Consider the following 11909-nt stretch of genomic DNA (forward strand, 5'->3'; position numbering starts at 1 on the left):
GCATGGTATACATATATATGTATATATATATATGTATATATATATATATGTATATATATGGTATACATAGCAGGGAAAGCATTAACTGAAAGCCACTTTCAAATTTGAGAAACCTTTTTTCTAATTTGTGAAAATGCAAAAAAGGGCGATTTGACAGTTTTGTTCCACATTGAACCAGGTCCAGATAAATACACTCTTTATACTAGATTACCCCAGAGACACTAAAGATTCTTAAAACACCGTTTCTGATCTGTGAAAGCTTTTTATTTATTGTATTTATAATGTTCTCCTAATCTTTACTGTAGCTAACGTCAAGCCCCACATTTCCGACATTCTCGCTATCACGTGAAGGCAGCTGCGATCGACGTCGGATTTCTTTTTTCCGGGTTCGTCTCGTGCGCACAACCGGACACCGGCCACACACACACACACACACACACACACACACCGACACAGGACCGGGCAGGTGTCCGTCCGAGCACCAACCGTCCGTGAGAGTGTGTTTGTTTTATTTACCGGCGTTGTCATGACAGACGTCGTGTGGAGTTCTCGGCTTTGCAGCAGGACACCGCCCCCCCCCCAGAACAACAACATTTGCTCTCTTTGATTTGCGCCGCTGTCCTGCAGCCAGGGGGGGTCTGTCCGCTCCCTTCGAGGGCGTCGACCTCTTATTGTGTGTTTGCATCCTTTGCTGCCATTTTCTGATCGGAAACAAACTGCAGCAGCTGCAGGGACGTCCCAAGGAAGCCCCCCCCCCTCTGCCTCCGCCCCCCCTGCTGGTGTTTATTAGGAGCACCAGTCGAGTCCGAGACAGACGAAAGCAAACATGTTCGAGGCCCGAGCAGTCCCGTTTGTCCTGCTGGACGTCGCATGTCTGATTCTAGGTACGTTAACCTCCTAACTAATAACTAACTAACTAACTACTAACTAATCTTATCTAGTTATACTAATCTAGTTCTTCCTAACTCACGGTATAACTATTACACAATTAATGTTCTTTAGTGCGACTCCAAAGTCCTTCCAGTTGTTAAAATAACACAAATAATTTATAATAATAATGAATCTCATTCTGCAGCACATGAACTAAAGTCTGCTTTAAACAAGCTTTTATTTTACTTCAGCTATTATTAATATTCCATTTTTTATATTAATAATAAAAAATACTTATATTACTCCCTTTTTATATTAATATTAATAATAATATAAATACCTATATTACTCCCTTTTTATATTAATAATAATATAAATACTTATATTACTCCCTTTTTATATTAATAATAATAATAATATAAATACCTATATTACTCCCTTTTTATATTAATAATAATATAAATACTTATATTACTCCCTTTTTATATTAATATTAATAATAATATAAATACTTATATTACTCCCTTTTTATATTAATAATAATAATAATATAAATACCTATATTACTCCCTTTTATATTAATAAAAAAATACTTATATTACTCCCTTTTTATATTAATAATAATATAAATACTTATATTACTCCTTTTCTATATTAATAATAATAAAAATTGAAGTACTTATTATTCCCTTTTTATATTAATATTAATAATAATAATATAATTACTTATATTACTCCTTTTTTATATTAATATTAATACAAATAGAAATACTTATTATTCCCTTTTTATATTAATATTAATAATAATATAAATACTTATATTACTCCCTTTTTTATTGGTATTCCTTATCTTAAATGTTTTGACCTTATTTTAATTGTTTTCATATTGTAATATCTTATATGTTGTTGTTTTTAACCCTACCTTTAAATCTTGTTTTTATCAGAGAGGTTTCTAAAGAAAGAAGTATTTAAGAAATGTGAGTGTAGGAAGAGGAAGCCGCTGAGCGAGCCCACAGGATGAGTTGAGATGTTTCCTGTAGCTACACGTCTCCTCAGACATCATTACATGTCTAACTGTCTTCAGGTGAAAACTAAAGTTGTTATCTTGCATCTAAAATGAGTTTTAAATGTAAAACGTGTCGTAACTCTTCACAGGGGAATCTTCTTCGTCTTCGTGATGTTTAAATCTTCGTGATTTTAAAGTCTGATTCTAAACGATTGATGATGACATGAAGTTACAGTTTCCCCCAATTATATCTTGAATTACACATTTGCTAGAAGAGAGTTTTAATAATCATCTCTAGACTAAAAGCTGCAAAGAATAATCTTAAATTATTTAGATTTGGGGATAAAAAGGTCAAAATTCTCTGAATATCATTAATTTGTGAGGAAAACATTTTCTGACTTTTTATACACCAAATAACTAATCGAGAAAAATAATCAACAGATTTGTAAAATACTTTTACAATTAGATTTAGTTTTCATTGATAAATCCAGAATGTGTGCAACGTTGTTGGATTTGTGTTTAGTTTGTGCAGAGAGTCCGTGTGCCGTTTGGATGACTGACGCAGAAACAAACTGGATTAGTCTGCGCAGACTATTAGATTATGACCAAGTAATCTGTCGTGCACGGCTGCACGTGACTGAACCTGCACGTGCATGTAGAAACGTTCGGCTGGATGAATGTGAGAGGTTTCTGTTCAGAAGCTGTGATTTGAGTTTCTGTGCAGGCTGTCGACGAGTCTTCTTGTAATTATGTTAAAATGTCCACATCTTCCTCTCGGGCAGCGTTCGTCTGAGGAAGTCCTCGCACGTTAAAGTGCAACAGCACTCGAGGGTCCCGCCTGTTGACGGCGGCAACAGCTGCAGAAGACCTCACGGCATTAAAGAGTAGTTTGTGTGTGTTCGTTAATGTGCATTACAGCTCGTTCTGTGTGACTAAACTGCACAATAGTCTAAACAGCAGCGTTGCATTCAGACTTTGAACCTATTAGAATAATCTTTATGGTGTTTTATCTGTAGGGAGCGTTTGTTTTATGTAGCAGCTCCTTCTGCACCAACGTGCTCCAACAGACAACATCTGCAGATGACGTCATTCTTTAGGTGTAACGCCGTCACTGTGTAATGTCGCAGAGTTTCTGACTGGTGCACGTTTCTGAGGATATGACCGGCAATAGGGTTATTATTTTTGAACAAATGTCACAAAAAGACCAAAACTAAGGAGCGAGTCGCTCTGACGGGACGAAGCTGTGATGTCCTCGTGATGTTTGAATCCTTTAACTGAGCTGCTTGGACGGTCGCGCTCTCTGGACGGTGGCGCTCTCTGTCACGCAGATGTACGTTTTGTTAAACACCATCGTCTTCTTCTATCTGACAGATTTAACTTCACCTCCTCCTGATCTCTCCGTCCACAGGGGGTCTGCCTCTGGCGGCCTTTAACCTGGGTAAGATCCGCCCCTACCAGAGGGGCTTTTTCTGTAACGACGAAAGCATCAAGTACCCTTTCCACGCCAGCACCGTCACCTCCACGGTGCTCTACACGGTGGGCTTCGCTCTGCCCATTAGCTGCGTAAGTAGGAGTCGCTCACTGACCGGACTCATGGCAGACGTGCCGACTTGTCACGCGCAGGTGTAACTAAAGACTCACCTGCATGTAGGGACGGGACGGTGGGAAACCTCAGTGTCGCAATACTCGTTGTAGGATGCACCATCTTAAATGCATCACAAGACTCCGCGTGTGAGTCTTTACTGTAAAGCAGCCATTATTATTATTATCGTTGTTATAAACTTGTGCTTCTCCTGCGATGGCGAGTCGACACGTCTGCTGATGGCTCAGAGGTTAACGCATCAACATGTCCTGACGAAGTGTTCAGAGCGGCTGCTGCAGAAACCAGACCTGCAGAATGTTTTATTTAGTTCTGCAGCCTCACAGCTGATGTCCACTTAAAAACAGTTATTAATGACCAACCTGACACCTGCATCATGGGATATGTTGCAGAATGACGTCAGCAAATTAATCTTGTTAAATTAGTTTGATTCCAAAATGAAATCATTTGTACAGTTATATCATTTAAAGTTTCATTATCGTTTTCCTATTTGTTTACTTTGTGTTTTTATTTATGCTGCTTTCCAAGAAAATGGTTCCTGATTAAATAAAGATAAAACACAAACGTGCAAAAGACCGAAACACCAGAAGATATTAAAGAAATCTAGAGAATAATTATTTGAATCATTTTGTTTCTAATGTTTATTCTTTTGGGTGAACTTTATATCGCTGTTATTAAAGCGACCGCCGCGCTGCAAAGCTCCTTAAAGCAGCCGGACGCTCGTCTGCAGGAGTCGGCGGTTGTTTTGGGAGACAGTGCTGCTGCTTTTATGTACCTCACAGCTCAGGGTTTGGTTTCCCAAAAAGAAGAGCGATGAAGAAGAAACGTGAAGCATCACTTTGTCTGAGAGGAAGTTAACGTGGAACAATAACCACGAGACTGTTCCTCTCAATAACCTGCTCAGAAATGTTTTGTGCTCTAATGTTTGACTTTTCTCTCATTAACCTGTTTAATGTTGTTTTGTGCACTTCTAACAGTTTAACCACCAACGTTTGCTGCTGCACACAGTGTTGCATCATGGGTAGGGGTCTGTGGCCCAGCAGTGACATGTTCTTGTAACCTTTTTGTTCCTTTTGTTTTTCTCTCGTTGCTTCTCTGCTAGCTGGACTCCCGTTTATAATACTCACATTGCAGCACAGTCCTTTCCGCCGGGGCTTTTTCTGTAATGATGATTCAATCAAGTTCCCTCTTAAAGAAGACACCATATCCTATCAGTTGTTAGGAGGTGTAATGATTCCCGTCACAATACTCGCTGTAAGTGCATCTGTCTCTTTCATGTACTGCTAACCTTTCATCTTTAACGCATCTCTTTCCTGCTAAATACATTATTCTGTGATATTAATGATGCACGATGAGGTCGTCAGCCGCTAACCGATAACCACGGCTTCTCGTGGCGATAAGATAACAGATCATGTTGCATGAAGAAGCTCCTGTAGTGCATGCACAGCTGAGGGTCCGAGAGGCTGTAGTGATTATGACTTCAAGTTAATACTCATAGTTAATATTTGTTCAAGTGAAGCATTAAAGAAATCGTGCACTTTGCAGTCGTGTGAAACTTTGGCTCTCGCTTGTTCTTCTGTTTTTATTGGCTGATGGAGAACACAGCGCCCCCTGCTGACCACAGTGCGATCGAAATGAGAGCAATTTAACTTTCTATTATTGACCGATAATTATCGGTTTCGATATATATCGTGCATCAACGTAATAATGTGTGTGTGTGTGTGTGTGTGTGTGTGTGTGTGTTCTTAACTGCTTGCATAAGCCGCCGCTAACATTTGCTGTAAGCTAACTTGCTGTAAGCTAACTTGCTAACCGCATGTTGTAGGAAATGTTTTCCAAACTTTAACGATTGAAGATGAAACGGAAAGGCTTTTATTTTGAAACTCACGAACTTATTCTGCAGCTGCAGAAAGACGGTAAATGTGACCGAAGTGTTCAGCGGGAACCAGGTGACGCAGACGTGACTTTAGATTTCTCAGTCTATAAACAGTGGAAATATCTTTTTACTGAAGACTTTGCAAAGCTTCATATTGATCTTCTGATGTAATCACCATGTGGTACATACAGACGTCGTCCTTAAAGGTGCAGACACACCCCAGCTGTTCTCCACTGGTCATCGCTCAAAAGTTTTACTATGAGATCTTTAAACTCTTATTATTTTAAGTGGACATCTTCCTGTTGCTGTGATCAAATAATATTTAGTATCTGGTGACTTCCTGTGAAATGTTATGAAGTGTGCACTTAAAGGAAAAGTTTGACTCTCTGGGAAATAAACTTGTTTGCTTCCCTGCTGATCTTTTGATGTCAACTAATCAGCTGTTAGCTTAGCATAAACACTGTAAACAAGGGGAAACTGCTCACTAATAAACAGGTTATATCTGTTTAACAAAGCAGTGTTTATGCTAAGCTAACTAAGCTAACTGGCTGCTTGGGGTATCGATCTCTGACTGTCGCAAGATAGCAAATGTGTGAGTCCTGAAAAGTTGAACTATTCCTTCACATTTTGAGATCTTGTGTTCCTGTGTAAACCTCTAACTCTAAACCCCCCCCGTCCCCCCCCCCGTCCCCACAGATGATCTTTGGCGAGTGCCTCTTAGTTTATCTGAAGCGCATCACATCCAAGTCGACCTTCGGCAGCTACATTTCCTGTGTTTACAAAGCCGTCGGCACCTTCCTGTTCGGCGCCGCGATGAGCCAGTCGCTGACCGACATCGCCAAGTACTCCATCGGCCGGCTCAGGCCGCACTTCCTGGACGTGTGCAAACCTGATCGGAGGTTGAACTGCTCGTCGGGAGCTTATATTGAAGACTTCACCTGCAGTGGAGACGCCAGCATGGTCAACGAGGGCCGGTGTGTAACATTTACCTCCAACTTTTACTTTAGTTGAGATTTTTATTGTTTTAGGATTTCTTTCAACAACATTTTGGTTCCAGATTCTGGATTTGAGGATTTTATTTTTTCATTTATGAAAATAAACTGAATGTTTCTTAATATTTTATATTAAAAAAACAAACGACAATCTTCAGATTAGCGGATGATGTGATAGTTATTAGTTGCACCTCTACATGAATGAATGCACGACTTGATGACTATTTTAGATGTTTAAATTTGCAGCACTCTGGGTTTTAGTTTAGTTGCTTAACAGATTAATGAAACTTCTGTGCTCTCCATTGTTTTGTAACATGCGCATGGTGAGTGCAAAGGTTAAACGTGTCCCTGAACAGTTGTGTAATTCATAGTGGTGTGATAAAACTATTGTAGCGTGATGCCGCTGAAGTTGTGCAACATTTAGCTTCTAGTCGATATCTGCAGTCGGAGGACGTCAGTGAGTTTTTAGTGAGACGCAGTTTGAAGCATTTACAGCACGAGACCAGAAGAGTTGAGCAATACCACAGGAATGTGAAGCTTGTTTTGATTTAAGGTGTGTGTCCACTATCGGCTCAGAGCAGAAGGAAGTGTAACGGGGGTGGAGGATATCCACTCCGAGAGCAGGCGTAGTTATAGAAGCAGAGGCCTAAATGTGTATCAGAACAGTCATAATGTAAGTGTACTATATTTAGAATATTTTCACACAAAATATGATATCAGTTCAAGCGTACACAATATTTTCACCTTGCTGTCAGTCAGCCCTTTCAGACGGGGAACTGAAGCTGTTATCTACGCTCTCTTTAAAGCCACCAGACTCCATTGACAAAAACAGTGATTTTACCTCACAGAACACTGGAGCTGCTGGTGCACCGCTGCCTCCATCTGTTAGTTAGTTTGTGTTATTGTGTGACTTTTGTGAATCTGAACAGACATTTTAAAACTCCAAAGTCACACAATAACACAAACTAACTAACAGATAGAGGCAGCGGTGCACCAGCAACTCATGTGTTCTGTGAGGTAAAATCACTGATTTTGTCAATGGAGTCTGGTGGCTTTGAAGAGAGTAAAGATTACAGCTGTTGTTACTCCTGTCTGCGTCTCCAAACTGCATCTACTGTAGGTTACACACTGAGTGGATAAGTGCCTCATACAACCCCACTTAAAGTAGGTTGGAGTGTGTAGTGTTTTCCCCCCCAGCCCTCCACCCTCTGGGTTATCTACGGTGCCCTCACTAGGGTGTGGTGCACCATCGTCGGTATTTCCTGGAGCCTCATCACTTCTCTGCAGTCTGGTTATTTTTACTGTAGCATAATGAGACAAACATTTATCAGCAGTTAGACATCTGGGAACAATGTCAGGACACTTTGTATTTCTAGCTCTGTGCGTGTGTGCGTGTGTGTGTGAGAGACTAATGCAGCAGCAGAGGAGGGCTGAGGGATCATCTGACTGTAATCTGATTCCTGCTTCGCACAGTTTAAATCACTGGGAGAGAAGTGGTCTGCTGTCAGAGTTGTACGTGTGTTTGTTTGCAATTAGGAGAGAAAAATGCCAAACTGTAGTTACTCTACGGTGGAGAGAGAAGAAGCATGTTGCTTCTATTGTAAAGGACACAGACGGACTCTAATGATGTGCACGCAGCCCTCACAGCGTCCGACCAGCGACCTCACAGAAGTCCACATCATTATTTAATTTGCCGGTTGGGTTTTCTTACCAACGTCTGTCTGATGACCCTGAAACGATTATTAATCATTTATTAACTTCAAGGAATTTCTAACTTCTCTGTGAGAGTGAGACAGAGACGGAGACAACAGCAGAAAAACACTGCATTGTTATTTTAAACAGGAAGTCACTGAGGGAGGACGTGGCCACTCTGAGGAGTCACTGCTCATAAATGCATCAAACAAACGTACAAACTGAGTCACGTGAAAGCAGCGTTGGTTGTTGGTTGTTGATTGTTGAGTCCTTTGTCCTTTTGTTGCAGGCTGTCCTTCTACTCCGGCCACTCCTCTTTCTCCATGTACTGCATGCTGTTCCTGGCTGTAAGTACCTGAAGCCGTTTACACATCGACCTGCAGTCAGTGTTCTCCGCAGAACACTTGAAATGATTAACTGTAAAAACAATCGGCCGAAGTGAGCAACCCGTTAGCTTAGCTTAGCATAAAGCGCTAGCCTGGCTGTGTAACAGAATCCTTCCTACAAACGCCTGTAAAGATGTGAAACATTTGTTGGTCCCACAGCGAGGACATTTACCCCAGCAGAGGGGAAATAACAGAAGCAAACACGCGTGTAAGAAAATAAACTTAATAAAAGTAAGAACTATAACAATAATAAATATAAAGTCTATATGTTGCACATGGGGCTAACTTTCCCCCCCGTTTCCAGTCATTATGCTAAGCTAAGCTAACCTCATAGCCTTTACTGACAGATGTGAGAGTGCTCTCTGGGTGTATCATCGTGCAGAAGTGTTAAAGATCTGCAGTTCCCTCGGTTTGAGTGTTCGGCCCGACACATCTTTATAGGCTGCTGACTCATGCAGCACCACCAGATGTATAAATAGTCCTGGCAGCGACAGGAAGCTGCTTCTGGCTGGAAGTTCAAGTATGAGAAGCAGCAGTTGACATTTAAACATTCACAAAGTGCTTTTTCTTTTGTCCCACGATTTAAACACCACACATGTAATGTTACAGATCTGGACAGAGCGGATCAGCGCGTTTGTCCATGACTGAAACAAAGACACACACGCCCTGTTTAGTACAAACACTTTTGAGGTTTGGGTCACAAAGGATTCCTACGTGAGAACTCATCCCGCTGCAGAGATGGCGTAATATTTAATTATAAGTGACATTATTGTGGCCGTAACTCACCTTTAAGACAGGAGGAAGTAAATCTGTTTATAACTTGTGATAGATTTGGTTTTTAAAGCTTTAAACGACAGATATGTTCCAGTCAGAGCACAAAGGTCCTCCGCCGCTTTAAATGTTCCTCATTCGTCCCATTAAAGTGCTTTCTGTTGTTTTGCCCTGAACCTGCTTCACACGCTGGATATTAAATGTCTCTCTGTATTCTTAAGAGATTTAAAGTCGTTTTATAGCCTTAAAATCTAATCATTGGCGTTTCACCCCGAGTGTTTGTCTTTACTTTGTGAACACTGCGTTGTAAATAAAAACATGGAGTCCGTGTCTCCCTCAGCTCTACCTGCAGGCTCGATTCAAGGCTGAATGGGCGCGGCTGCTGAGACCCACAATACAGTTCTTCCTGATCGCCGCCTCGGTGTACACAGGGCTGTCGAGGGTGTCGGATTATAAACACCACTGGAGCGACGTGCTGATGGGACTCCTGCAGGGCGCCCTCATGGCGCTCCTCGTGGTAAGAGAATTATGTTAAAGTCACCAACACTTCACACAACCCGATAATCAGCAACAAAGAACAGTGCAGAATATACGCAGATACAATAAATGAATATACTAACGTACTGTAGCTTTGGGAAGATATATTTATCACTGATTAAAATTAAAGTACAACTTTGACGTGACATTGAGGCTAGCTGTCTTTATGCTAAGCTAACTGTCTCTTAGCTGTAGCTTAATATTTCAGACAAGATGTCAAACTATTCCTCGTGTTAATAATTCCTTCTACTCGTCTTGCAGGTCTTCTGCGTGTCTGACTTTTTCAAGCCACAGGTGGTCGCCCGTAAAGAGATGGACATCCCTCACACGACCCTGCAGGATAACCCGACCAATGGAAACCACTTTGAGAGTCCCAACTGAGCTGAGAACTCTCTGCTCGGTCCAGACGCACGCCGGCTCTGCAGCCTTTCATCTCACGCCTTCAGAAGACGCCTCAGGCCTGTTCAGATTGTTCAGACGTCATCATTTTATGCTGTCCTGTGCTGCTCGAGACAAAGCGTGTAGCATGTATATCTACCGAGCAGGTGGGAGGACTGCACGCGCCCACTAAAGGGTCTGACCACTGCTGGGGGAGGAAACCTGTGAATGTAACCTTTGCTTTGCGCTTGCTCGGACCTGGAGTCCGTCTGATTTAGGGTCAGCTTTGAGGTCGACTCCAGCACCCCCCGGGGAGACGGCCGAGTGTGGAGCAGCGGACTCCAGGCCGCGGCCGTCTGTCTCTCCAGCTCTGTAACCAAACACGACACGAGTCGAGCGCCATCTGGTCAGAGAGCTGAAGAGCGGGCGGTTTAAGTCCAGCGTTGCCTTTGCTGTATCCATGTACAACTAATATAAACAGACGATGTGCTTTTGTGTAATCTGTATGTAAAAGAAACAAATCACCATACAGACTTTTATTGAAAACAAAGATACAAATATGTACAAAGGAAAAATAAAGCCATTTTACTTATTATATGAACATAAGTGTGTGTGTGTGTGTGTGTGTGTGTGTGATGTACTTCATGAGCATGACTTGTTTATTTCCCCAGACAGATATCAAAACAATAAAAGCATAACGTTCAATGTTTCCCGTCGACGCTCCTGAATAAAAACCTCTTCTGTGAATCCCACTGAGGACAACGGGACACATTTAAGATGGGGGGGGGGGGAAGACAATAAATTAAAAGCCAATTTACTGAACATTTGGGGGACAAGCGGAACAAGAGATCCATGGGAGTGAATCACAGGTAGAAAGGTGAGAACCAGCGACGTCATTAAAGATACAGACTGGCAGCAAATATAATGTCTCTCTTGATCTTCGTTATTCCTGCAGACACACAAACACAGAGGACCTTTAACAGCTACATGCCTTTACAAACAAGCCAGTTCTAATTCTAAATACAAATCAGAAGTTCTATCTATAGTGTCATCTACAGCACCGGGCGCACAGAAACATTGAATAAAAAAAATATTTTATTTTGAAAGGGGTTTTATTTTGAAAAATCACCGGATACATCTGTCTGTGCGTCTGACTGTCACTTGACGCTCGTCTGTCACGTGATACTTTACTTCAAACATTAAGCCCACAAGCAACAATGAGTGGAAACAAACGTCTTTAAAGAGCTTTGAAAAGGGAAAAGACGTGTTTATCGCTACAGGGTACTTCGTGACTAACCTGTCGCTAAGAGAAGAAACCTTTTACCAGTGAAGACGTTATCCTCTATAGTGGAGCGGCTCGCTGCAGACACCAGCTCGGGGCCGCAGACACCAGCTCGGGGCCGCAGACACCAGCTCGGGGCCGCAGACACCAGCTCGTGGCCGCAGACACCAGCTCGTGGCCGCAGACACCAGCTCGGGGCCGCAGACACGAGCTCGGGGCCGCAGACACGAGCTCGGGGCCGCAGACACCAGCTCGTGGCCGCAGACACCAGCTGAGGGCCGCAGACACCAGCTGAGGGCCGCAGACACCAGCTCGGGGCCGCAGACACCAGCTCGGGGCCGCAGACACCAGCTCGTGGCCGCAGACACCAGCTGAGGGCCGCAGACACCAGCTCGTGGCCGCAGACACCAGCTCGTGGCCGCAGACACCAGCTCGGGGCCGCAGACACCAGCTCGGGGCCGCAGACACCAGCTCGGGGCCGCAGACACCAGCTCGGGGCTCCACTAACTCAGCGTGACG

The 11909-nt window shown here is 42.7% G+C and overlaps 2 protein-coding genes across 3 annotated transcripts in view; one reads left to right on the plus strand and one right to left on the minus strand.

Annotated features, from left to right (window-relative positions):
- The first annotated feature begins 413 nt into the window (after positions 1 to 413).
- On the plus strand, positions 414 to 10709 carry plpp1a (phospholipid phosphatase 1a). 2 transcript variants are annotated; one of them, XM_029445262.1, is made up of 6 exons: positions 414 to 884; positions 4579 to 4730; positions 6049 to 6326; positions 8326 to 8383; positions 9534 to 9710; positions 9992 to 10709. In XM_029445262.1, exons 1-6 carry the CDS (start codon positions 827 to 829, stop codon positions 10109 to 10111), a joined length of 843 nt encoding a protein of 280 aa, XP_029301122.1. In that variant the 5' UTR covers positions 414 to 826; the 3' UTR covers positions 10112 to 10709. The 2 variants fall into 2 exon arrangements, with proteins under 2 accessions (XP_029301122.1, XP_029301121.1); XM_029445261.1 differs by lacking the exon at positions 4579 to 4730 and adding an exon at positions 3285 to 3439 and having other exon boundaries at positions 415 to 884.
- mtrex (Mtr4 exosome RNA helicase) overlaps positions 10630 to 11909 on the minus strand; it is a 17015-nt gene continuing 15735 nt past the window's right edge. Inside the window, exon 27 of the mRNA XM_029445260.1 lies at positions 10630 to 11057. Within this exon, the coding sequence (XP_029301120.1) occupies positions 11005 to 11057 (53 nt within the window). The 3' untranslated portion in view covers positions 10630 to 11004. The remainder of the gene's footprint in view (positions 11058 to 11909) is intronic.

The sequence above is a fragment of the Cottoperca gobio genome, chromosome 12 (assembly GCF_900634415.1).
Source record: "Cottoperca gobio chromosome 12, fCotGob3.1, whole genome shotgun sequence".
In the NCBI taxonomy this organism is placed as follows: domain Eukaryota; kingdom Metazoa; phylum Chordata; class Actinopteri; order Perciformes; family Bovichtidae; genus Cottoperca; species Cottoperca gobio.